The following is a 24,667-nucleotide window of genomic DNA, read 5'->3' on the forward strand; positions in this document are numbered from 1 at the left end:
ATATAAATTTTACGCTTGCCACCCACCTTGGCCCGCCCTCGCATGACCCAGAGGGTGCATTTCAAATTGCATCATCGAAAATTTTCCGTTACATTTCAAATACTATTTTTGACTTTTGATAGGAAAACGTGATCGTACGCAGATATCTAAATATGTGTGTGCATGTACAAGTGGGCTTGTCAGAAAGAAACGATACGCTGACCCAGTTCTCTTCAATCCATTTTTGTTTATTTTTTAAATAAAGCTTTTAATTCGTTTTGGTCTAATTGTTTTTGTATGAACAACACTTGTTACGTACAGCGGACCTCCTTCGGTCTCCTTCGGTCTGATAAGATTGTACACATTGTCAACTATTGCTCTGGTTATGGTTCATTAGTCACTTGCCGGAAAGTTCCACCTGCTTCGAGAGAAACGACGCAATACAACGGAATCGTTATCACATTCTTCGATAAGAAAGCATTCTCCTTACATTGTAATTGACTCTACAGCCTTCCACAATATATTATCAATCGTTTTAACGACTTTTCAAACTGAGGGACTATCCTATTTAACATTTTCCTTGGGGAGCAGCATTTTAAGGCGCTTCTCGATTGACGGAGTTCCTTCAACTGTCTGCTTGCGCGAACCTTTGGGTTCTCTTTGCTTCTTTCTGACCGGCGGCAGAGTGTCTTCGATCATGGGAAGGTCGAAATCATCTGGCATTTTGTTCTCGAACGAGCTATCCACCGATTCAGAGAGCTCCAGTTGTACAGCCTTCTCGGTGTGCACACGCTGCACATGCTCCTTCATTTTGTCGGAACGATGACTACTAAAGCTACATAGCTGGCATTTGTAGCGACTGGGCCCGTTCTCCGTGTGCTTGAGAGCGTGCCGTTTGAGGTTCTTGCTCTGGCTAAAGTTGCAGCCACATATTTCGCATATAAAGTCCCGTCCCTGCTTGTGCGTCTCGATGTGCAGCTTCATGTTCTCCTTGCGATTGCTTACATGGTTGCACCCCGAAACGGTGCAGGCGAAGAATTCGCCCGTGTGGAGCAATTTGTGAGACTTGAGAGCCTTCATGTGGGTGGTGCTATAGCCGCACACATCGCAGAGCATTTGCTTCTCTGGATTGTGGACGAGAATGTGATTGCTGAGGCCCTGCTTCCACTTGAAGCCCTTGCCACAGTGCGGACAGATGTGAGGCGTTTCTGTAGAGTGCTTCGGCTGGTGCACCAGCAGAGCAGCTCTGGTGGTGAAGTGAATGCCGCACTGCAGGCAAAAGAAGGGCTTGCGCGGATTTCCAGAGTGGCGGCGCAGATGCCTGTCATACTCCCGCCAGTCCAGAAAGCCAACCTCGCACAGGGAACACGTTAGATGCGAGGGCTCACAGCTGCTCATGTGCTCAATCATCTTCTGCACTTGGTAGCATTTGAAGTCGCAGCCAATGCAGTAGTTGACTTTGCTGCTGGATTTTACGGCACGGGGATTCTTCAGCTGCAAAAGCAAAGAAGTTGAATGAATAAAAGACAATAAACAAGCTTCGTGGCATACCTTGAAGATGCTCTGCTGATTTTCAAATAGATCTTCGGGTTTCTTTGTTGGCTCCAGGTTCCCCTCAGCATCTCCGGGTGTCGTGGCCTCGCATGTTTCTCTAGCCTCGTCCGCTGGCTGCATCTGGTACAAGTTCAAGAGCTCTGTCACTGCCAATATTTTAGCCAGCTCCCGGAAATGCTGTTCATGATCCTTCGAAACGGACACAATGTCTTCGTAGAAAAAGTCCACAATTGTGTGCAAGCATTGTGTGCAAGCGAAATTGCGGATGGTTATCTTCAGAGGATTGTGTATGGAGAACTGTTGCTGCTTCTGGTTGGTGGCAATGAGCTGACTCTGAGCGGCCAGGACACAGAAGTGCACGCTCAGGCTCAACGCATCGTCCGCAGAATCCAATTCCAGCAGCAAATCACAGAACTCTCCAGTGCGCCGCTGATTGTTTAGGTAATTGGATACTTTCGAGTGGAGCGGCTGGTGTAGAGTGGGCTGAGATTGAGCAGCTGGTGCCAGTAGCATTTTCTCATTCAACTAAGCTGTTTCAGCAATAATTAAATAGTTTATAAAATTGTTTGTTTTGTTTGGATCGCAACAGCTGTTCAGTAAGTGTGACCATGAGATCAAAGATAAAAAAGTCTGACAGCGAATATACTAAAAAATACTGACGCCTGTGATGTGACCGTTAAATTAAGCGGGTTTTCTTTTGGTTTTATAAATACAAATGAAATACCTCTCGCGGATCGTGTTTATTTATGTGCGGTGTTTATCTCACAAATAGTGCAACGTCTACATTGTCTTGGTTGCCAGCCTAACAAACAAATTCTACACTGTTAATTAAAAGCGGAGACGAATAAATAAGTGGAAACATTCTTGGGAATTTCGTTTCGGCATTGTCGGGAGTTTTATCTGATTCAATTGTTGTTCCATTTACGCAAACAATAAAGATAATAATCTCATTGCGATTTGAACGCAAATTGTATGCAGATTCTATATTGATCATTGGATTACACTGTGTTCTTATTGTATGGAAAGTATATAAGGTTTAATTAGTGGAAATCCCAACATAAACATACTCGTTGAGGAAGTCTATTTACGCTTCTCACTAAGCTTTCGTGTTGGATTCCAATTGTTTGTTTAACGGACGGACGAGTTGCTTACACATGTACTTATAGGGGCACCGGCACTCAACCAGAGAGAGAGAGAGAGAGAGAGTGGGAAGAGGGGCTGCTGATGATGATGATGATTGCTGATTCCGATCATAACGCCTGAGGCTCGTGTGGCGAGCGGTTGATCTCCCATCGCGTCAGATTTTCCACTGATTAACGGTGGACGCAATAAGAACAAATCAGCATTAATTCAATCAAAGATTAAGACTGACAGGGATCGTCTCAGCTGTGCAGAGAAGATGTTCCTGAAAACGTTTGTGTTCATCCTGGCCCTGGCCCTGACACAGTTTGGCCCTGCCGCCGCCGTGCCACAGGTGCAGACAATTGGAGCGTCACGTCGAGATGAAGATGGCCACAGACTGAAGCTGTGGCTGACAATCAATGCGCGGAAGCGTTTTCTGGAGATCTCCTGGAAGAATGCCCCAGCCCAAATGGGTGACAATGTTCTGCTGACACTCCAGGATCCACACAGCTTCGAGCGGCGTACACTGCCAACGGGCACGCCTTTGGCTTCATTCGCGTGTGATGAAGGCAGTGGCTCTGGTGATGGTGCGGCCGACTATGTGCCCGTGCAGGGATACACAAGGAAGCCGCGCATTGAGCTGGCCACGAAGGAGTCGCCTGCGTTGCGCCAGTATTGGGTGGCCAACGGGGGTAGCGCCCAAGTAGTGGCCGCCATACAGCCAAGCCTCACCACCCAGTGGTTCACCACGGGAGTGCCCTTCGACTATGCGCTGTCGCGGAATGTAACCACTCAGACCTCCTGCTACGGCTACTGGGCCAGCTACATAAATGCGGAGGGACGCATTCTGGCCAAGAACTGTGTGCGGGCCTATCCCCGCTGGATGAACGAGTTGCGTTCGGTTGTGGGAGAGCTGCGGCTGCGCGATCTCTTCATACCGGGCACCCATGACTCCGGCTCGTATCGCCCCAACTTTGATCCACTGCTGCGAGAGAGTCTGGTGACCAAATATGCCCTCACCCAGGATGACGACATAATGGGACAACTGATGCATGGCGTGCGATATCTGGACATACGCGTGGGCTACTATCGAGCATCACAGGAGAAGTTTTTCATCTACCATGGCATCACGAAGCAGCGACCGCTGCAGGAAGTCATCAATCAGGTGAAGGATTTTGTCCATGAAACCAATGAGATTGTCATTTTTGGACTCAAGGAGTTTCCAGTGGGTAATGTGGCAACAGATTCTCCGCCTAATCGCATACACCTCCTCATGATGCTTTTGTTCTGCTTTCAGGCTTTGGCAAGAACTTGGGCGTCCATCGACTGCTGGTCAGCTATCTGCGGGAACAGTTCCAGGATCTGATTGCACATCCCTCACTGGGATGGCGTGCCTCACTGCGCGACATTTGGTCGAGGCAACAGAATGTGATCCTGGCCTACGACAAGCATGCCATTGTGGAGGAGAATCCACAGCTGCTGTTCGGCGCCGTGGAGCAGCGTTGGGGCAATGTGCAGACCTGGCCGCGACTCGAGACATTTTTGCGCAACATCAACGACTTTGATGTGTCGTAAGTGTATCAACAAATTGATAATTATGCTAGTAGTTTATTTATGGATTGCGTTCCTCTCTCTTGTGCAGACGCTTCTCGAGTCGCCCGGTGGCTGACATGGCCGAGCTGACGCCGGAAACCTGGGATGTTATACTCGATAAGCACGGCGGACTCCGCAAAATGGCCGACACAATCAATTGGCGCATATCGCAGCTGTATCGAGATGAGCTGGGAGAACATTCCAATATTGTGGCAGCAGATTTCATACGCGGCACCACCATAGTAGAGACTGCCATCGAATGGAATCGTCGCAAGGTTGCCTATTAATTAAGGAGACTTTTAGCTTTTAAAAACAGCAACAGCAACATTTATCAGCAAAAAAAACGTTTACAAATTTATGTTTTGTTTGTTCCCTAAACATGTCACAATACCTAGCTTGTTCCCATATCAAAAGCAGGCAACACTTCCTGATGAATATTCGGAAAAAAGGAATGTGGCATCAGGAAATGAGAAATTATAAAATGCATTTTACTGGGGACAGGCTTTGGGGGTCACGCGAAATTGCTCAAATAAATATACGCACTATGGGGAAACTAAATGTGTGTTTGTGTGTAAAAAACTAAAAGTATAAACGATATCGATTTCGTTGTGAGGAATGGAATGCCAATTTCTAAGCACAAATATACACATGGTGGTGGGCATGTTGGAATTACTAACACGGTGACGTTCTCCGCTGTGCGAGGACAAGCGCTAGAAAGGGATAGAGATAGATTAGTAGTCACCCTGTGGTGGAGATTTCACCTTAGTAATTTCACCATGGTGGCGGGGTTGAGGTCTTCGCTAATCGCATTTTGAATGCATACCGTACGGCATTGCAGAATTTGTTTAGCTACTCTGAATATCATTGAAGGGCTTTTCTTTTTTAAACTAAATGCTAATCGATACGTGAGTTCTTTTTCTTTTTCTTTGTTTTTGTGGGTAAATTGGTCCTAGTTTATGGCCTCATTTGACTCTATAATGGTTGTGTTGAACATGCCGCGACATAGCTCCACGAGAGCACTGGACAAGCGGCCATAGCACTTGGGCTTCTTCTTGCAGGCAATAAATACATAGTAAAACGGAATGCCAGCTAGAGTGATGGCAATGCCAATGAGCAGATTCGCAGGCTCCGCGAAGTTGGGCAGCAGCACCAGTGTTACACAGCAGACCATAAAGGTGATGGGCAACGCTAGATGTACTTTAATAGGTCGTGGTAAATCCGGCCTGAAATACACAAACAAATTGAGCAAAAGAAGTATTGAAGTGGGTTGTAGGGAATACAAACTTCTTGTGTCGCAGCCACAACATGCCTGCTATGCTGGCGACTACAGATAGCCAGAGCACAGAGCTGAAATAGTTGATCAACTGATAGACATTATCCGTCAGCAGCATAAGCAGCGACATCAGGCACTAAGCAGAGAGTAAAACAATGTTTAAGTTAGCAAATATATTAAAAGAATTGTAATACCAACTTACTGTAAAGATTAACGATGGAATTGGTGTCTGTTGCTTCACATGAAATAGTTGAAAGAACTTTGGTAAATGTCCCTCCTGTGCGCCAGTGGCAAAAAGTCTTGCCGATGTGAAGAGAACGCCATTGACACCGCCAAAGGTGCTGAGCGCCACAAAGATGGGCACCATAAAGGCCAGTGGTCCAAAGACCTTGTTGCCAAAGGTCACAGCCACGGCCAAGGAGCTGAGCATTTCGGGTTTGTTAACCACAACGAAATAGGCCAAATTCACTAGAACATAGATGGCCGTCACCAGGGGCATGGCTATCCAAATGGCTCGTGGAAGATTTCTGAAACATGAGGAACGTGCCTTTTAGAGCAGGAAAAAGCTACGCGCAGCACTTCAATTGATTACGAGTGTTTTGAAGCGTAAATTGAATTCATTAGGGAGAAAACCAGCAGCATCCCTCCCCATTCATGACATCAAGGACACTCAACAAGTTTCAACTTGTTGCTGGCTTGCGCATGACGCAAAAGGCAGTCTCCTCTCTCTCCCACCCAACTCGCAACCATTTGTCTTGCTGACAGGCTGCCAACCCCACTCACTTGTATGGATCCTGCAGCTCCTCTGTTACAAAGTTCAAGTAATTCCAACCGCCAAAGGCAAATAAACCAGAATAGAAAGCGTAGCCAATATTCCGAGCACTGTAAGTGCCCTCCCAAGGATTGTCAAAGTTCTCCAGCTTGCCCATGGCCATGTAGTAGAGTCCGGCGAGTATAATCATGATGAGAGCCAGCAGCTTGCCCACTGTAAAGACATCCTGGACTTTCATTGAGACCTTCACAGACAGACAGTTGATGGCAGTGAGCAAAGCTATAAAGGGGGAGAATAACTTTAATTTTGTGCTTTCAATAGTGCTTAAGATTCTTTACTTACTCAGGCACACAGCTGCCAACAACTTGACTGAATTTTGTGGCGGATCACAGTCCTCGAAGAAGGGTTTGGCGGCATAATGGGCAAAGGTTAGGGCTACAATGGTCTGTAAAGTAAAGTTGGATTAATATTAGAACACATCTTTAATCCAGCTTCCCAATTTCGTTTCGTTGGAGAAAGTTGTTCAAGTAATTGAATTCAATTGTGGTCGAATGTTGCCGGTTGCCGCCACTTAATAAATTTATATATATTTGTTGTGCATCAACAACCAATTCAAATGCCAATCCATCAATCAAGAGAAATAGTGAACATTTCATAATTCAATTGATTGGATTGGCTCCCCCTTCCGGGGGAGAGCACTCACTGACCTGCGTTGTTGGCCGGATGATCAGCAAAGCTATCCACAGGCGTAGGAACCCCACCAAAGGACCAAAGGATACCAGCAAATAGGCATAATCGCCACCAGATCTTGTAATACTTGTGCCCAGCTCTGCATAACAGAGTGCGCCAATGGTCGATAATATTCCACAGGCGGACCAAATCAATAGGGAACTGCCAACAGATCTGATAAGAGAAGAAATAAAAGATTAGGATTAACAATTCGCAGATGGAAATATACAAGCAACAGACTAAGGTAATTTCTATGAGATCGATCTATCATTGAATGTTCTTTCGCTTTCAACAATCCCTATCAATTGCTCATAAACTAAAAGTTCGTTTAAAATAGAAAATTGTTCAACAAATTCTAAACAAATATTGTTTGATCTTGATAATGTCCAAGGAGCAAGACCTCGCTGGTCGCCGCAACCAAGAAGAGTTGATTGGCAGCTTCTTTCCTGCGGTGCCCGAAGTGGATTTTCTGCGTCACAGTGAAGAGAACTTTCGCCAGGATCGGTACAAGGCCGAGTTATGTGATGCTTTGAATACCCATGGCACGGGCATGGCCATGACCATGCATATGGATCGCATGATTGCTAGCCGTGTGGGTCAGCCATCCCACATGTCGCCCAGCCACTTAATGGACGACATTCTGACTGGCCGCATTCACACCATCGACTTCGAGGACTACCTGAATCTGCCCCATCACAACGAACAAATGCGTAATCCACATTTTGAAATGGACAAGAATGCACACAAATAACAACTTTAGTAACAAGAATTACCCCAGAATTTATTCAGCCCAAGGTTACCCACGCACACAACCCCATGTAATTCCAACAGAGTTTATGTTTATGTCAGCATATTATAGATACATTTGAGCCAGCAAGTAATAAAATATATGTAGGTGCAAGAAACCCTCAGCTTAGATATGTTTACATTCGTGTATGTAAATATGTATGAATTTATGTACTGCAATGGAATCATGAACGTATGGGTTTGTTCAAAAAAAAGGAACAAGGAATTATGCAATTTACATATTTAAATAATTTATTTTAGTCCCTAATGGTGACTGATATGAAACTATTAAAACTGTTTCATATAAAACTATAAGCTGGCTGCTTTAAACCTTTCGAACTTGACTGCTATAAAATTACCAAAGCAACTATAAGCTTATTTTTGACTCTTATAAACCAAATATTAGATATTTTCCAGAAAGACGCAGCCAAGAAAATAGCTGATTTAGTGTGTAAACTCTAATGGCTGGATTAAAACTGATTATCTTGAATAATGCCTAATAAAAACACTCTCTTAAGCGGAAATAAACTAATTGGACACATTTAGCAGGTGTAAAAAAAGCTGATAAAACTATTATCTAGTCAGTAAGTAGAAACACAAAGATAATATTATTAGTACATTTTGATTACAAAGAATTTGTTTATGGTTTTGCCAGGCAACTTGTGTCTCAATAATTGTGGGCATGGGAGCGACTGTTGCTGTTTGGCATTCTTGTAATTGGAGAGAAATTTACTTTAAAGCTGACGCAATATTTTGACAAAATTTCTACTACAACGAAGGCAGTCAGGGCGGACTTTAACAATTAACTCAAGGGAAAATCGGGTACTAATAAATTCCATTTAATTGGTGTCAAAAGGAATAATTGTGACAATTTATCCGTTAATTGACCTTTTTGTGAATAAATTGAATTAAGGATGATACTATATGCATAATGAGATACAACATATTCAAATATGCAGATTATTTCCATTCCAGATTACTCACTCTGTATAGAGAAAGACCCCAGTGGGTGCGATGAATATGCCAGATCCTATAATGGTGCCCACAATAATTGCTACTCCATTGAGCAGAGTTAGTTTGCGTTTCAATACGATTTTTCCATCCGATTCGGGTGTTTCCTTGTCCACCAGGCTGGTGGTCACTCCATTTGCATATCGTTCAGTCATTATTACGGATTATTACGGATGAGGGAGGATTGGCTTTAATGCGCGATAGTTGGCATTGCCACTGGAAAGGAATGGAAAAAGCGGAAGTTAATCGAATATAAAAGATGCAAATCTATTTAGATGGCATCTATTTTTATCAAGGGGAGGAAGCACGTGTTGTGTGAAAGCGAAACCTAACAAATTGTAAACAATCTACGAGTATTGCACAGACACTACAACCTGTTGGTCATTGCTCCCCCACCGTCAATCACAGCCACACACATATGTAGAACCTCCGCCGATCTCTGCTGTGTTGGCAACCGCCAAACTAATCACTACATTGTCTAGGCACATCCATTATCTCTTAACAGACACAACTATAATTTAAAGTTGAAAGGCGTATGTCGACACTCTATGGTGCGTGGTGTGGAGTTATTTTCTAGGTGGCGTAGCCACCGTCACCTCACACCTCGTGCTAATTTTCACGATTTCGTCACTCAACTTCCACGGCAATGCAATACAAACAAACGTTCCACCGTAAACACAGTCGCGTGGCAGTGAAATATTATTGCAATATTTCCATGCACTTGTGCACTTTTTTCTTATATTTTTGTGCGTCAACGCTTGGAATGCAGTTTAGTTGATTATTTAGTTTTATCTCTCGCGGGACTCTACCATAAAATTCCATTTTATACCTCAAGAAAAGTAAACACTGCGCGGCTGCGGTTGGGACGCACACAACAAATTGGCTCCAAATGCGGGTTGAGACTGTGCGTTCGTTGGCATCGAGACCGGCATTTTCATATTAATGTTGACGCATTTCCACACAGTGTAAATTACAGTATATAGCGAATCCGGAGAACGAGTGTGCGCGGAGCGTCATTTGAGAGAACAGCAATTATTGGCAGCCGAAAACAGAGCAGAGAGCGCTCAAAACCGGAATACGCTAAATGTTTACACTTTCTTCAGTCAGCTGGTATCAGTCAGATATTTCAATACAATCACAAATGCAATATATTTGCCAAAATCATAAGCTAATAGGTTTAATTTTTCTTATTTTTTATTAACTAAAAACAAACTAGAAAATTGCGAAAAGTGTGACCGCGAAATTATCGATAAAATTTAACCGATAACCTAGTCTTGCATTTTCAAAATATACTGTAAATATAACGTAATCTAAAATCATTTTCCTCGATTTTGACGTTCTTTTTGATATTACTAGCTAGTTAGGTGTCTCCGCTTTCAAACTATACTTTTATACGATTTATCAATAAATTCTCCACAGCATTGGCTATTTTTCACGACTATCTTTTCTTTGAATGTTTCCAATTAAGTTTAAAACTAAAAAGGTACACAAACAAAAAAAGCATAAAACGTTACGTGAGTGGGAACGGACTGCAACGTCTTTTGACAATTTGTTGATTGTCAACCGGTATGGTAAAGGCATTTGTGTACCCTATTTATATAAAAATGGATCAAAATTCTCGAATGCTTTTAGAGCCCTTCTGGAGTGTACCAATATAAATAAATTGAAGCATTAAAACTTTCCTAGTTGATTCCCTCCCTCTCATCACCAATTTCGTTAATAATAAAAAATTAAACATAATTGAGATTTGTTTATTCTTGCATTTAATCGTTATTTGTATAAGCCGCACATCAGTTATAAATGATTTTGTTCTATAAATTTAGTTGTATAACCAGATGGCCGGCTAAATGATCGATTGTTTTCGATATTGTGAGCACTTAATAAGTGTTCTTTGAGCCTGCATAATTGCGTATACGTCGCTCTGCATAAGAAGCAGTGGTAGGGTCGTGCGTTCGCGTGCGAACGGAGGTGATAGCGGAGATTTGCGTATTGAGGAAATGTCTTCGAGCAGTGAGGACACATAAACACACTGACGTTGGGATAGCCGTCGGAAATCGTATATGGTCGCTCCTTCGCATGTGTTTGAATGTGCATCTCGAGGACCTCTTGCTCTTTAAATGATTTCGCGCACTGAGGACATTGAAATGGTTCATCATCTATGTGCGTAAAAGTGTGTTCCCGAAGGTGGGACTTTTTAGGAAAGGACTTGCAGCAGAGCTCACACTTATACGGTAGCTCTGTAGTGTGTTTCTTTTGCGACTTGATAGATATTTCATGTTCAAATGACTTCGAGCACTCAGTCTGAGTGAGGAGGTGTACATCGAGATCCGCTTTCTCTTGAAATGACTCCGAGCAGTGAGAACATATATATGGTCGACAATCTGGATGTTTTAATTGTATGTGCTTTGTAAGAGATGTCATGTGCCTAAATGATCTCGGGCAGTGAGCACACTTGTACGGTCGCTCCCCAGTATGAGTAAGGATTTGATGCTCTTTCGGTTCAACAGATATTTCCTCTTTAAATGACTTCGAGCAGTCAGTGAGGTGTTCATCGAGATCCGCTTTCTCTTGAAATGACTCCGAGCAGTGAGAACATATATATGGTCGACAATCTGGATGTTTTAATTGTATGTGCTTTGTAAGAGATGTCATGTGCCTAAATGATCTCGGGCAGTGAGCACACTTGTACGGTCGCTCCCCAGTATGAGTAAGGATTTGATGCTCTTTCGGTTCAACAGATATTTCCTCTTTAAATGACTTCGAGCAGTCAGTGAGGTGTTCATCGAGATCCGCTTTCTCTTGAAATGACTCCGAGCAGTGAGAACATATATATGGTCGACAATCTGGATGTTTTAATTGTATGTGCTTTGTAAGAGATGTCATGTGCCTAAATGATCTCGGGCAGTGAGCACACTTGTACGGTCGCTCCCCAGTATGAGTAAGGATTTGATGCTCTTTCGGTTCAACAGATATTTCCTCTTTAAATGACTTCGAGCAGTCAGTGAGGTGTTCATCGAGATCCGCTTTCTCTTGAAATGACTCCGAGCAGTGAGAACATATATATGGTCGACAATCTGGATGTTTTAATTGTATGTGCTTTGTAAGAGATGTCATGTGCCTAAATGATCTCGGGCAGTGAGCACACTTGTACGGTCGCTCCCCAGTATGAGTAAGGATTTGATGCTCTTTCGGTTCAACAGATATTTCCTCTTTAAATGACTTCGAGCAGTCAGTGAGGTGTTCATCGAGATCCGCTTTCTCTTGAAATGACTCCGAGCAGTGAGAACATATATATGGTCGACAATCTGGATGTTTTAATTGTATGTGCTTTGTAAGAGATGTCATGTGCCTAAATGATCTCGGGCAGTGAGCACACTTGTACGGTCGCTCCCCAGTATGAGTAAGGATTTGATGCTCTTTCGGTTCAACAGATATTTCCTCTTTAAATGACTTCGAGCAGTCAGTGAGGTGTTCATCGAGATCCGCTTTCTCTTGAAATGACTCCGAGCAGTGAGAACATATATATGGTCGACAATCTGGATGTTTTAATTGTATGTGCTTTGTAAGAGATGTCATGTGCCTAAATGATCTCGGGCAGTGAGCACACTTGTACGGTCGCTCCCCAGTATGAGTAAGGATTTGATGCTCTTTCGGTTCAACAGATATTTCCTCTTTAAATGACTTCGAGCAGTCAGTGAGGTGTTCATCGAGATCCGCTTTCTCTTGAAATGACTCCGAGCAGTGAGAACTTATATGTGGTCGACAATCTGGATGTTTTAATTGTATGTGCTTTGTAAGAGATGTCATGTGCCTAAATGATCTCGGGCAGTGAGCACACTTGTACGGTCGCTCCCCAGTATGAGTAAGGATTTGATGCTCTTTCGGTTCAACAGATATTTCCTCTTTAAATGACTTCGAGCAGTCAGTGAGGTGTTCATCGAGATCCGCTTTCTCTTGAAATGACTCCGAGCAGTGAGAACATATATATGGTCGACAATCTGGATGTTTTAATTGTATGTGCTTTGTAAGAGATGTCATGTGCCTAAATGATCTCGGGCAGTGAGCACACTTGTACGGTCGCTCCCCAGTATGAGTAAGGATTTGATGCTCTTTCGGTTCAACAGATATTTCCTCTTTAAATGACTTCGAGCAGTCAGTGAGGTGTTCATCGAGATCCGCTTTCTCTTGAAATGACTCCGAGCAGTGAGAACTTATATGTGGTCGACAATCTGGATGTTTTAATTGTATGTGCTTTGTAAGAGATGTCATGTGCCTAAATGATCTCGGGCAGTGAGCACACTTGTACGGTCGCTCCCCAGTATGAGTAAGGATTTGATGCTCTTTCGGTTCAACAGATATTTCCTCTTTAAATGACTTCGAGCAGTCAGTGAGGTGTTCATCGAGATCCGCTTTCTCTTGAAATGACTTCGAGCAGTGAGAACTTATATGTGGTCGATAATCTGGATGTGTTTTTAAGTGCTTTGTTAGAGATGTCTTTCGCTTAAATGATCTAGGGCAGTGATCACACTTGTAAGATTGCTTAAGGATATGATCTTTGGTCTTTTGCGACTGACTGGAGGTGTGATTTTTAACAGATCTTTCAGGTTCAAATGTCTTTGAGCAGTCAGTCTGAGTGGTGAGGTGTCTGTCGAGATCCGCTGTCTCTTTGAATGACTCCGAGCCGTGAGAACATATATGTTCTCGATAATCTGGATGTTTTTTTAAGTGCCTTGTTAGAGATATCTTTTGCCTAAATGATATCGGGCAATGATCACACTTGTACGGTCGCTCCTCAGTGTGAGTAAGAAGGTGTTTCCTTAGTGCTTGTTTTTCTACAAAGGCCTTTGAGCATTGAGAGCATTGAAATTTTCGTACACCCGTGTGAGTTCGGGTGTGTGCTGCAAGGGAGCATCTTCTTTTAAATGGCTTTGAGCAGCGGGAGCATTGAAAGGGTCGCTCATCGGAATGCATTATCATGTGAGTTTGGAGACCTACGCTTCCAGCGAAGGACTTGGGGCATTGAGAACACTTAAACGGCCTCTCCTTAGTGTGAGTATGGCTGTGAATTCTTAGAGGACCTTTTGATGTAAAGGTTTTTGGACAGAGGGAACATTTGAATGGTCGTTCTCCCGTGTGCGTACGAATGTGAATCTTCAGATTATTAGGTATAAAATAGGACTTTGGACATTCGGGACACTTATGTGGTCGCTCCTTCGTGTGAGTGGGTAGGTGTCTCTCGAGAAACGCTTTCTCTTGAAATGATCTTTGGCAGTAAGAACATTTATATGGTCGATGTCCTGTGTGACTTTGTATGTGATTTGTAAGACATTTCTCACTGATATATGCTTTCGGGCAGTGAGTACACTTGTACGGTCGCTCCCCAGCGTGAGAACGGAGGTGTACGTCTAGTTTTTCTTTTTCAGTAAATGCCTTTGAGCATCGAGGGCATTTATGTGGTTTTTTAGACGCGCGTCGTTTACTGGTTTGTACTTGTAGATGAAATGACTTGGAGTATGGATGATCAATTAGGTGCGTACTAAGCTTATCCTTATCACTTTGATCCTTTGCATCGGTTTCCAACTGGTTTAGTTGCTCACTTTCAATACCCGACGGCTCGTCACAATCGTCTTTTGCATTATCACAGATTTCTTCTTCTTCTATTTCCTCCTCCAGCCGCGTGAAATATAGTTTATGGCTCTGCTCGCAGGTTCTCTTGAGGTAGAATGCACTCACTGCATCCTCGAGGCAGGGTGGACATATCTTTTCTGAGAGTGCATCCCCTCGCCAAACCACGTATCCTGTGCACTCCGTAATCATTTCAGCAATGGATTGGAGTCTTATTGGAGTCTCATCAAAAATGTTTGTTAATGCTCCAGAAGTTCCCATGCAAACTCTGCATATTTCCTCCATTGTTCTGGAAGTAAATGAATATTAATGAATGTGATAACATGTGCAAGAAGTAAATCAAACCCACAGACAGCTAATTTATGTAGTTTTTCTAAGCAGTAAATATAGTAAACAAATGAAAATCACTTAAATGAAGAAATGAAGAAAGTGCTGTTAAGCGCAAAACACATTAGCGATATTATCGATAAAACATACCAATACAACGTATTTGTCGGTATATTTCTGTGGTTGAGGTCACACCGCCTTTTAGTTATTGTTTTGATTGCAGCTGCACGTGTTTTTTAGGAATTGCACATTAAATTACAAAATACAGAGATGTCGGACAAGTAAGAGCAATGAAAACTATATTTATTAGCTTATGTAACACAACATCATATAATTACACAAAATAGATACGCCGTGCCCAACAAATTACCTGGAAAAACCGTCTCCGTGTTAAAGCATCGGAAGCGACGTATTCTGCAAGATCAGTCGGTCATTGAACAGAAGAAAAATGATCGCATTAAGCGCAGAGAGAAAACCAAGACGCACCACAAATTCCGACGTGCCGAATCCTTTGTTATGGGCTACCTGAAGGCCGAAAGAACATCAAACCGAATCAGGCAAACCATTCTGAAGACGAACATCACCGAACAGAGTGCTGCGGCGTCCGACGATTCAAATCCCAAGCTGCTCTTTGTGATGCGCCATGCAGGCAAGAAAATCTTCGACAAGACCACCTCGGAAATATTCAAAACGCTGCGCATGGGCCAACGTCACAATGCCGTATTCCTGGAGAACACCAAGGAGAACCAATTGTTGCTGCGCGTCATCGAACCCTTTGTGGTGTACGGCAATCCATCGTTGAGCACCATACGCGAGTTGCTGTTCAAAAAGGGCTTTGCACGCATCGAGGGCAAGAAGACGGCTATTCAGTCCAACACTATGGTGGAGGAGCATCTCGGCGAGAAGGGTGTCATTTGCCTGGAGGACATAATCCATGAAATCTGCACAGTTGGACCCAATTTTGCTGCAGTCACTCAATTCCTGTGTGCTTTTACTGTAGGTTTCGATGGCTAAATGATTTATATTTGTTTTGTAATTCAATGATTGCCTTTTGCAGATGTCTAGTCCCCGCAATGGCTGGCAGAAAAAGGTCTCAGTGTCATACAAACGCGGAGGGGAGTATGGCTATCGTGGCAATGCCATCAACGATCTGGTTGCACGCTGCCTCTAGATGCCCCAATCTAGTAGACTTTTAAGTGATTAACATTTTCTATGCCTAAGCCCAAATAATACACACAAATTTGTCAATCAATTGAGCAAAATGTCTGCGATCTTCAATGCCAGTCGGGATAGCAAGACGGATATTGAATATCAGACGATCTCCTCGACTGTGAGCTTCCTGCCAGAGGATCAAACGGAGCGTCTGCACAATCTCATATCCAAGGATCAGCTAGATAAGCTGCATCAGGCCTTCAGCGAGCGTCCCGACTCACAGGTCGGCTTCGGTGATCTGCGCAGTCTGCTGCTGGATCATGACATCACCTTCAACGATGCCGTGTACAAACGCCTCTTCCTGAAGATCAACCAGAATAGGGACTTTCGTGTCGATTGGAATGAGTTTGTCTCGTATCTGATCTTTGGCTTCCAGGAGGAGGATCCCAGCAGCCAAAAGGAGTCGCTCATTCTGCCCATTTCGGTGGCGCCCTCGGTGCGAAAGACCGAGCACCGATCCACTGTGTGCTGTGTGGCTCTGCTCAAGGCCAAGTCGGATCAGGTGCCCATCGAGGAGGTCACCGAGACGGTTAACTTCTCCTTTGGCGGCGAAGATTCCCCCGAAGCCTCGGGCATGTGGGTGACGGCCAGTCACGAGGGCATGCTGCGCTTTTGGACCTCCCACATGGAGCCCATTCGCACAGCAACCTCGGAGAGCAGTAAGTCTAAGAGTCGATGGAGTTCTCGCTCCCAGGGTTAATCCCTCTCTTGCCGTTAGTTCACCTGAAGATGCCCACTTGGATACTGGCTGTGCAGGCTCTCTCGGATGTCAGCATCGTGTGCACCTCATCCACAGAGCGGGAGCTGCGCTTTCACGAGACCATCGCCTCGACCTTTACGCTGCGTATGGTGATCCGCAGCATGCCCCACGCTGTCTACTGCATGAGCTATGCCTTCTACAACAATGGCAAGGTGCACTCGAAGCTGGTGCTGGGGGACTATGCGGGCAATGTGAGAATTATCTCATACTCGCCGCATCTGCGCGGTCCGTTCCAGGCCAAGCCGGGCGCTGCCCTCATCGAGGTGGTGTGGACGGACGTGCTGAAGGGCAAGATACCGCAGATGATACCCAAGGAGTACATCAATTTGCACAACGAGATGATCACCTGTGTCCACTATTCGCTGCACATGAACGCCCTGTTCGCCACAGCAGAGTACAGGAACACCAAGAAGTATCGCGGCCGCTGCCCGGGCATGATTATGGTCACATACGATGAGCGTAGCAACTTCCGTGTGCCCTTGGGTGTTTCCACTTTCTTTGTGGCGGAGAGCCACAACATTGTCGTCACAGGCGGACCCGACACGTTCGTCAGGATCTGGGATGTCTATATCCCCACAGAACCCTCGGCCATACTCACCGGTCACAATGGGGGCATTGTCACGGTCTTTGTGCAGCCGGAGGAGAACAAAGTGTACAGCGTGGACTACCAGAAGATCATCAAAGTGTGGGATCTGCAGGAGCACACGTTGCTCCAGACCTATGGCGAGTTGGTGCGTCTCATACATCCCAGCGAAACGGATTTGACTTACTTCTACCACTCGCATCTGCGCGAGCTCATTGTGGCCGGTCGCAAGTTAATCTCCATCAAGTGCTGTCCACGCGTGCGCGTGGATCTCACCGATGGCAACACGCATGCGGCACCCGTCTCCGTGGTGCTGTACAATCATTTATTTCGGAATATCGTCACCTGTGGCCTCGACAGCTACATCATTGTGTGGGATCCATGGACTGGACGGCGCAAGATCATCATGAAGAACTGCCACACGAAGATGATTTACGGCGAGATCATTGACATTGAGATCACAGCCGCCACCTTCGATCCACTCGAGCAGTTCCTGCTAACGGGCGCCCGCGATGGTTCCCTGAAGATTTGGAACTACAATAATTCTGTGGTGGTGCGTAACATGAGCATAATGCCGGATCAGGAGGTGACTTCAGTCATTTGGGTGGTGGATCGGTAGGTCTTGCTCTCTCAGCCTTACTCTCAGTCACTCGGAATCCCTTTGGCAGCATTCTGGCCATGGGCTGGGATCGTCAGGTAACCGAATTCAATGATGTGGAGGGTCGCGAGTATGGGGATCCCAAGAAGTGGTCGAAGTTCCACACGGACGACATCACCTGTGCGGACGTCAAGCTGGGCGAGGGCGTGGTAACTGCCACCTACTCGGGTGAGGTTATATTCTGGAAGCTGGAAACGGGCCAGCCCTATCGCCGTTACAGCGTCATGGATCCCAAACGCTTCATTGAGCTCAAACTGACCGCCGAGGAGGAGAAGTTAATGCGTCGCAGCAAGCGTCTGATGTCTCGCACGAGTCACGGCACCAGTCGCAATAGTCGGGTGACATCCTTCACCACCCCAGCTCTGCCCAAGCCAGAGGACACTCGAGATTATGGCCAGAATGTACCAATTTCCGTACAGGCTGTGCTGTTCCTGCAATCACGTCCACAGACCCTGCATCACGGTGAACTTCATTCACTCAACAAACATAGTCCAAAATGTTGTATTCATTTGCTTACTTTTTCTTCTTTCAGGCAGTGTCTTTATCTCTTTGGACACTGGCTATATACAGATGTATTCGCATCATCAGCGCGGCGGCTACATGGATCAGTTCATGTCTGTCCATAAGACGGGCGATTGTGTTCTTACCATGTGCACAGATCGCAAGAATCGTTATTTGTACACGGGCACAGCTTTTGGGTATATCAAGATCTGGCATATAGTCAACTATTGGTGAGTGTTTGTTGAAGTTAAACTAAGTGAAAGCTGCAAAAGAGTGCCTAAGAAAAGTTAAGAAAACAACCTACTGGAGTTACTCTGATGAGGATCTTTGGACGTGTTTGATTGCTCTCCAATTTCCCAATCTAATTTGAAATTAAGAGTAGATCCTACCCCGATTATTCTTTGTGTTCTCTCTTTGCGAGCACCTACTGTACCTTCCATAAAAACCATTCTCAGGCCATTAAGCAACCACATGAAACTGTCTCTAACAACATTCCTCATTATTCTGCATGTTTATCAGAAGCAAATTCCACCCACAACAAAGTTGACTTGGGCCTGTCCTTGCGTGTTCGAACAAAGTTTGCCCAATTTGTTTCCTTCTGGTAAAAATAATAAATAAGTCATAACTGGCACAGCACGCTCGCGACTCTGCCTCACTTGTTGCCATGATTAGTCCTAGTACAACCCGTGACATCTGTCGTTCCAGCGTGCCCGAAGCGGAGAAGGTGCACGTCTGCATGCCCAAACTCCGACTCGAATTTATCTTCCTGCGTAAGGAGTTCTGGGTGACACGGGCCAAGCGTGTGGTGCGACATCAGCGTGAACCGCTGCTGGTCAGCTCCTACAAGGCGCATCTGAAGGCCATCAATTCCATTTCATTCATAAATCTGCCCAAGATTGTGTTTTCGTAAGTAAAAGAAAGCTGAACCAGACTCCAGACTCAACCTCCATCCATTTGCAGTGGCAGCCACGATTACTCGTGTCGTTTGTGGACACAGGGCGGCCGCTACTTGGGCACTCTGGGCACAGTTTTGCCCTGGTCCAAGCTCACACCCTTTGAGCGTGCTGGGGACGTTAATCAAGTCTATCGCCTGCCGCCGGACATCAAAAAGGTGGCCAGCTCTACGACACTTAAGGTTATCTCTGGCCTCCAAATGGATCGACCCGTCAAGCGTACCGAGGCCAAGGCGCCCGAGGAGCGTGAAGAGCAGACCGCACAGACGGAAGATGGCTACGATCTAAAGAAAATCTTCGAAAAGCCATTGAAGGAACCCATTCTGGGCAAGCACTTCACGCTCCCCGGCAAGAGTGTCATGGATCAGCGCATCGATGTGGACACCACACAGAGCTACATTGCTGTCTACACGCATCTGAAGGTGCACAACACGGAGATGCTCGAACGTTTGCCCACGCCAGCTGTGATAAGTCGCGTGGCGGCGGAGAATTACTTGGAGCATTATGTGCCCGTCGAGGGCAAAGTGAACCTGAGTGGATCGGCGCTGAATATTAAGCAGCCGCCGCGTCGTCCTGCATCGTTGCGACCCAAAGATCCACGGAATATGCGCATGGCCAAGACACGCGGCGACATGGGTCCCGGGCCGAGTCCCAGTCAGCAGAGTCAGTAGTCCGTTGCCTCGGGTATAATTTATGTATATTTTTGGGGTTATTGCTGCTGAATGTTTTGGTGTTTAAATTAAAGTGTTAATTCTGCAATATGCGCACGGCGTTGTACATCTGTGCGATGATGGGCAGCTCCTTGGACTCGCGACCCGCACGACACAGGCACTTGTAGGTGTGCCCCAGCAGCTTGTCCAATGCTGCCACATCAATCTCATCCGGCTTGGTGGCAGCAATCGGTATGCTCTGCTCGGTCAGCGGTTCCTTCTGTGTGGCGTGGATAACATTGTCCGATCAGTTCTGTGGATGATAAACGCTGGCAGCACTTACCAGGTTATCCAAGTAGCCCAGCAGTTGATGCCCCACGGAGGCTATCTTGAGGAAGGTGGACTGAGAGCTCTCGGCATACAGATTCAGCCGCCTGCCGGCGATCTCCAGCAGCAAGCGTCCCAGTTCCTCGTCCTCGCTGATATCCTGCAGCAGTGTCTGTGCCTCCGCATCATAGCCAAAGGCATAAAGTTCCACAATCTGCGGAAGAAAGTGTTGGAAATGGCCGAAGAACAAAGCAGATGCACGCCTCACCTGACGCCTCAATATGGGCAGCTTGTCCAGCTCCCAGCTGTCGGCCAGCGCACAAATCTTGGCCATGTAATAGACATGATCCAGTATGTAGAGCTGTTGGAGATCCTCCCTGATCAGATCCATGGTGACGGCAACAACGCGGCAGAGGAAATCTGTGCGCTGCTGCTGCAACACCAAGTCAGGGCCTGGCAGCACGTACGGCAGCTCCTTGTTGATGTCCGCCAGCAGCGCCTTGTTGCCCATGGCATCGAAGAGCAGCGTCAGCGGCTTGGCCACACGCAGCTGGAAGAAGGCAATGAAGTGCAGCACACTGCAGAGTTCGGTCTGCAGCTGCAGCAGCTTGGGCATGGCATGATGCTGCTGCAGCGCCAAGAACTGCAGCGGGAGTGCTCCCTCGCTGAGGGACTGCTCGAAGTGTAGCTCGCGCTTGTCGTGCTCCAGCGAGCTGGAGAAATGCTGCAGAAACTCCAAGCTTAGCTCGAGAAACTCGGGCACTTTGCCCGCCGACATATCCAGATCCTGCTGGCACATCTTGTCCACCGGCAGGCGTCCTACTTTTTGCATCAATTTGGCTGCCGCTTGCAGAGGAAACTTCAGTGTGGCATTCCACAGCATGCAGCAGATGCCGTGCTTCAGGGCCCAATCGGGCGTACGAAACTCAGCCAGACAGAGCAGCGCTGAACGCATGTGGTCGAGAGATGAGAGCTGTTTGCTCCACTGCACCATATACTGCCAGGACATGAGGCTCAGCAGCACGCCCGACTCCAGGCTGAAGGGAAAATGAGCGCGCAGCAGTGCCAGTCGCTCCAGCACGGGCTCATTGGCAGGCAGCACCTGCACTTCCTTGGCCAACTCCAGCTCTGATTCTTGCTCCTCCTCTGGCGCTGCCTTCTCCTCTTCCTCCTTTACTTTGGCTCTAGTCAACTCGCGACTCTCTTCATTTAGGTCATTTTCGGGCGCTGTTATCTCCACAATCTTGCTGGGATGCAGCTGCGCGCTGACCAACCATTTGGCAGTCAGCTCCGTGACGATGCCTTTACCACCGCTGACGATGCTCTTGAGGCTGCAGTCTGGCGTCTCGTACGGCATTTCCGGCCCCACTGGCTCCCGGCAGGTTAGCGGCTTGCCCAAAATGGCACCCAGCACAGAGACATCCTCCAGTTTGCCCGTGAGCAGGCCCCACTGTGCCTCGTCATGGGAGATGCGTTCCCAGCGTTCCTCCTCCTCGTTCTGCGATGATTCGTCACACGAGCCCTGGAAAATTGAAGCTGTAATCAATGCCTAAAAGCTGCGACAGTTCGTACCTCCTTGCGATTGCGCCAGAGATTTGTGGCCACCGTTTTGCAGACAATTGCCACGAGCAGACCAGAGAACTGTTTGCTCTCCAGCAGCTGCTCGCGCACCTCCTGCCACCAGGGCGATATGGCATTGTATGCATAGTCATGGATATGATCGCCGGCCAGCTCGCAAATGGTTTGCACCATTGCCGCAATGCGTGACATGTCCTCCACGACTTCATCACTACAAAACAAAATGTAAAAGTAAGCATAAATGAGGCCAGAAAAGGTTTTGCTTTGCCCCTTACCAGTTGTTGTACTTGAAAGGCTTCTCCAGCCAAAACCAAATGATAAGCGTCAACAGATCCTTGCTGGGCAGACAGGCCTGGCCAATCCACTGCTTAAACTGGCCAAAGCACAGGCTCTGGCCAAAGAACTGACTGAAGAGATCAATGCTGACGGCACCAAACTTGTCTGCCTTCTCGGGCAGCAAACTGATGCCATCCGCAGCCTCAATGTTGAAGATGCTCAGATAGTCGACAAACTCCTCCGACTTGTGGACATCTCTCAGCTGAAAGCTCACCTCGCGAGTGCCAGTTGGTTTGTCCTTTACGCTGCCATCGTCCAGCAGCAGCACCAACTTATTGATCGTCACCAGATCGGCATCCGAGAGTTCCAAGTGCTCCACGGGTGGTTCCTTGTCACTGCGCTGACTGACTTGACTGAGCGCCAAGTAGAGGTCCGTGAGGCGTTTGTAGTTCTCAATTTGATGCACAAACTCGTGATAATCCTCGCCCGCGGTGGCCTCGGGCAGCGGCTTCTCAATGAATGCGTTGACAATGCATTGGAATACAAAGGGTTGCAGTTTCTTGCTCTTGAGCAGCATTTCCAGGCACTGCTGGCGCACCTCCAGCGTCTGCAGTTCGCTGGCCAGCTCGGCAATCTCCTTCAGCTTCTGGTCATTATCCGCATCGTGGCTGAGGGCACGCATTTGGTTCCTGAGACGCCGCAGCAAGTGAATGTCACGGGATGTCTGCGAGTTGGTCTCACTCAGCGCATAATGAAATGGTATGTGGATCTCCTTCAAGCTGCTGTCGCTGGGATCCAGGAACAGGCAGTGGTTGATGACAGGCGACTTCCTGGATTGCCCACCTCCTACACCCGCTGCTGTGGCTGTGCCTAGAGCACTGTGATTATTGTAAATTAATTGTCCGCTCTTGCACACAGTAAAGGCCGCCACTTTGGGTCCATTCTGCAGCGCCCAGATGTCCAGGCAGCCCATGCGCGGCGCATAGATGACCAAAAACAAGGCTTTCCTCTTGTGTGTCTTGATGCCACGCACGGAGCGCTCCTTGACGGGCACAAACGCGCATTGGGCATCGCGATAGCCCTTCCACACGCGCAAAATGATGGCCTGTTGAGTGTCCACCAGCATCACACGATCCAGATTATCCGTGACGACAGCCAAGCGGCCGCCTGGGGCTATGGCCAGCGTGAGGCCATCCCTTTTGCCATCATACAGGCGGCAGCGTATACGCATGGGCGCCTCCTTGGTGGGCTGCGGCAGCGGGGCATCTTCGGGGCTTGGCGGTGGATCTGGGGCACGCTTGAACAAGCCGCCAAGTAGATTATTGTAGGCTAAGCCTATGACACCTTTGGCCACCTCACCCAGTGAGACGGTCTTGTAGCCTTCCTCGGCATGAAAGAAACCCAAATAAGGTTCGGCTCCTGCTGCCAGCACTTGGGAGCTGCGCGGCGGTGTGGCATGCACCTTGGCATAGTAGCCATGGCCAATGCTCTGCTGTACAATGTAGTCATAGGTCGGCGGACGTTGTGTGCTCGATATGGCAGCGTCGTTAATGATGCCCTCGCGCTCCTGTTTGAATTTGTACTTCTGGAATGGCACCACATCCGCGATGGGATAGGAATTCCGCTCCAGTGCGCCACGCTGCACATTGTGGCGACAGTTTATGAGCGTGGGCAATATATCCTGTCCCTTCATGAAGCACAAGCAACGTGTGTACACAATGTAGAGCAAGGCATCGCCCTCCGAGTGGCGTGGCGGGGATTGCAATTTGACGCCAATTACAGGATTCTCCTGGCAGCTGCAAAATAAACGAATTAAGTGCTGACATTGTATGGAATCGAATGACCAACCATTGTGAGAAGAGCTTTTGGCCAGAGTCTGTGTAAAAGACAACCAGGCCAGAGACCAAGCCCACTGCCACGCAAGTCCATTCTGTGGCTCCATCGTTGTTCCGACTCTGATGCGTCATTGGCAGACACGTTAGACTGGTCACAATCTGATTGGGATCCTCCAGCTCGCCAGTCCATCCCAGGGCGTAGGTGTTGGCATGTCCATTGCTGCTCCAGCAGGTCGACAGAAAGGCTAACTTCTCCCCCTGGGCCATCGCGATCAGCTCGCCCGTTGGGGAAATGGCAGAGTTGATGGCATTTAGCCAGTTATCGTCTGCTCCATGAAAAGATTTTGGATTAACTACTGCAGTTCTAAGCATAACTTTTAGTGTCTCACCATGCCCGAGGCCAAAGTATTCTTGAACTTTTCTAAAATCGCGTATTTCCCCAAATGTTTTCACTTCGCAAGCCATTTTCTTTTGTTGTCATCACACAGCTGTTGGTGTGACCAGAGTAATCGTTGTAACTAGTGGTGTATCGATATGAGAGCAACAGGTATCGATAGCAGAGT

General features: G+C 46.8%; 7 protein-coding genes across 9 annotated transcripts; 3 read left to right on the plus strand and 4 right to left on the minus strand.

The window, feature by feature from the left end:
• Positions 1-236: 236 nt before the first annotated feature.
• On the minus strand, positions 237-2,138 carry LOC117584662 (gastrula zinc finger protein XlCGF58.1). Of its 3 annotated transcripts, none has more exons than XR_004573860.1 (3): positions 1,531-2,138; positions 470-1,473; positions 237-397 (listed from the first exon to the last, which is right to left on the minus strand). XR_004573860.1 is itself a non-coding variant. In XM_034273690.1 (2 exons), exons 1-2 carry the CDS (start codon positions 2,044-2,046, stop codon positions 544-546), a joined length of 1,446 nt encoding a protein of 481 aa, XP_034129581.1. In that variant the 5' UTR covers positions 2,047-2,138; the 3' UTR covers positions 237-543. The 3 variants fall into 3 exon arrangements, 1 of the variants encoding a protein (XP_034129581.1); XR_004573859.1 differs by having other exon boundaries at positions 237-400; XM_034273690.1 differs by having other exon boundaries at positions 237-1,473.
• Positions 2,139-2,296: 158 nt separating this feature from the next.
• LOC117584661 (PI-PLC X domain-containing protein 1) lies at positions 2,297-4,806 on the plus strand. The gene is made up of 3 exons (XM_034273689.1): positions 2,297-3,884; positions 3,953-4,226; positions 4,298-4,806. Exons 1-3 carry the CDS (start codon positions 2,933-2,935, stop codon positions 4,533-4,535), a joined length of 1,464 nt encoding a protein of 487 aa, XP_034129580.1. The 5' UTR covers positions 2,297-2,932; the 3' UTR covers positions 4,536-4,806.
• LOC117584660 (large neutral amino acids transporter small subunit 1) lies at positions 4,716-10,003 on the minus strand. The gene is made up of 8 exons (XM_034273687.1): positions 9,649-10,003; positions 8,793-9,035; positions 7,001-7,196; positions 6,636-6,738; positions 6,305-6,572; positions 5,724-6,048; positions 5,533-5,657; positions 4,716-5,471 (listed from the first exon to the last, which is right to left on the minus strand). The coding sequence occupies exons 2-8, from the start codon at positions 8,972-8,974 to the stop codon at positions 5,198-5,200; spliced, it is 1,473 nt and encodes a 490-aa protein (XP_034129578.1). The 5' UTR covers positions 8,975-9,035; positions 9,649-10,003; the 3' UTR covers positions 4,716-5,197.
• A 571-nt stretch (positions 10,004-10,574) lies between these two features.
• LOC117584825 (zinc finger protein 729-like) lies at positions 10,575-14,783 on the minus strand. The gene is made up of 2 exons (XM_034273951.1): positions 14,768-14,783; positions 10,575-14,733 (listed from the first exon to the last, which is right to left on the minus strand). The coding sequence occupies exon 2, from the start codon at positions 14,727-14,729 to the stop codon at positions 10,614-10,616; it is 4,116 nt and encodes a 1,371-aa protein (XP_034129842.1). The 5' UTR covers positions 14,730-14,733; positions 14,768-14,783; the 3' UTR covers positions 10,575-10,613.
• Positions 14,784-14,935: 152 nt separating this feature from the next.
• Positions 14,936-16,027, plus strand: LOC117584829 (60S ribosomal protein L7-2). Its single transcript, XM_034273956.1, has 3 exons — positions 14,936-15,052; positions 15,119-15,767; positions 15,829-16,027. The coding sequence occupies exons 1-3, from the start codon at positions 15,042-15,044 to the stop codon at positions 15,940-15,942; spliced, it is 774 nt and encodes a 257-aa protein (XP_034129847.1). The 5' UTR covers positions 14,936-15,041; the 3' UTR covers positions 15,943-16,027.
• LOC117584827 (WD repeat-containing protein on Y chromosome) lies at positions 16,011-20,137 on the plus strand. Its single transcript, XM_034273953.1, has 6 exons — positions 16,011-16,642; positions 16,702-17,941; positions 17,995-18,446; positions 18,517-18,715; positions 19,191-19,391; positions 19,446-20,137. Exons 1-6 carry the CDS (start codon positions 16,033-16,035, stop codon positions 20,107-20,109), a joined length of 3,366 nt encoding a protein of 1,121 aa, XP_034129844.1. The 5' UTR covers positions 16,011-16,032; the 3' UTR covers positions 20,110-20,137.
• Positions 20,119-24,639, minus strand: LOC117584826 (rab3 GTPase-activating protein regulatory subunit). The gene is made up of 7 exons (XM_034273952.1): positions 24,494-24,639; positions 24,118-24,430; positions 22,269-24,065; positions 21,988-22,204; positions 20,684-21,937; positions 20,432-20,629; positions 20,119-20,368 (listed from the first exon to the last, which is right to left on the minus strand). Exons 1-7 carry the CDS (start codon positions 24,567-24,569, stop codon positions 20,186-20,188), a joined length of 4,038 nt encoding a protein of 1,345 aa, XP_034129843.1. The 5' UTR covers positions 24,570-24,639; the 3' UTR covers positions 20,119-20,185.
• Positions 24,640-24,667: the final 28 nt, after the last annotated feature.

Source organism: Drosophila guanche, unplaced genomic scaffold (genome assembly GCF_900245975.1).
Source record: "Drosophila guanche unplaced genomic scaffold, DGUA_6, whole genome shotgun sequence".
In the NCBI taxonomy this organism is placed as follows: domain Eukaryota; kingdom Metazoa; phylum Arthropoda; class Insecta; order Diptera; family Drosophilidae; genus Drosophila; species Drosophila guanche.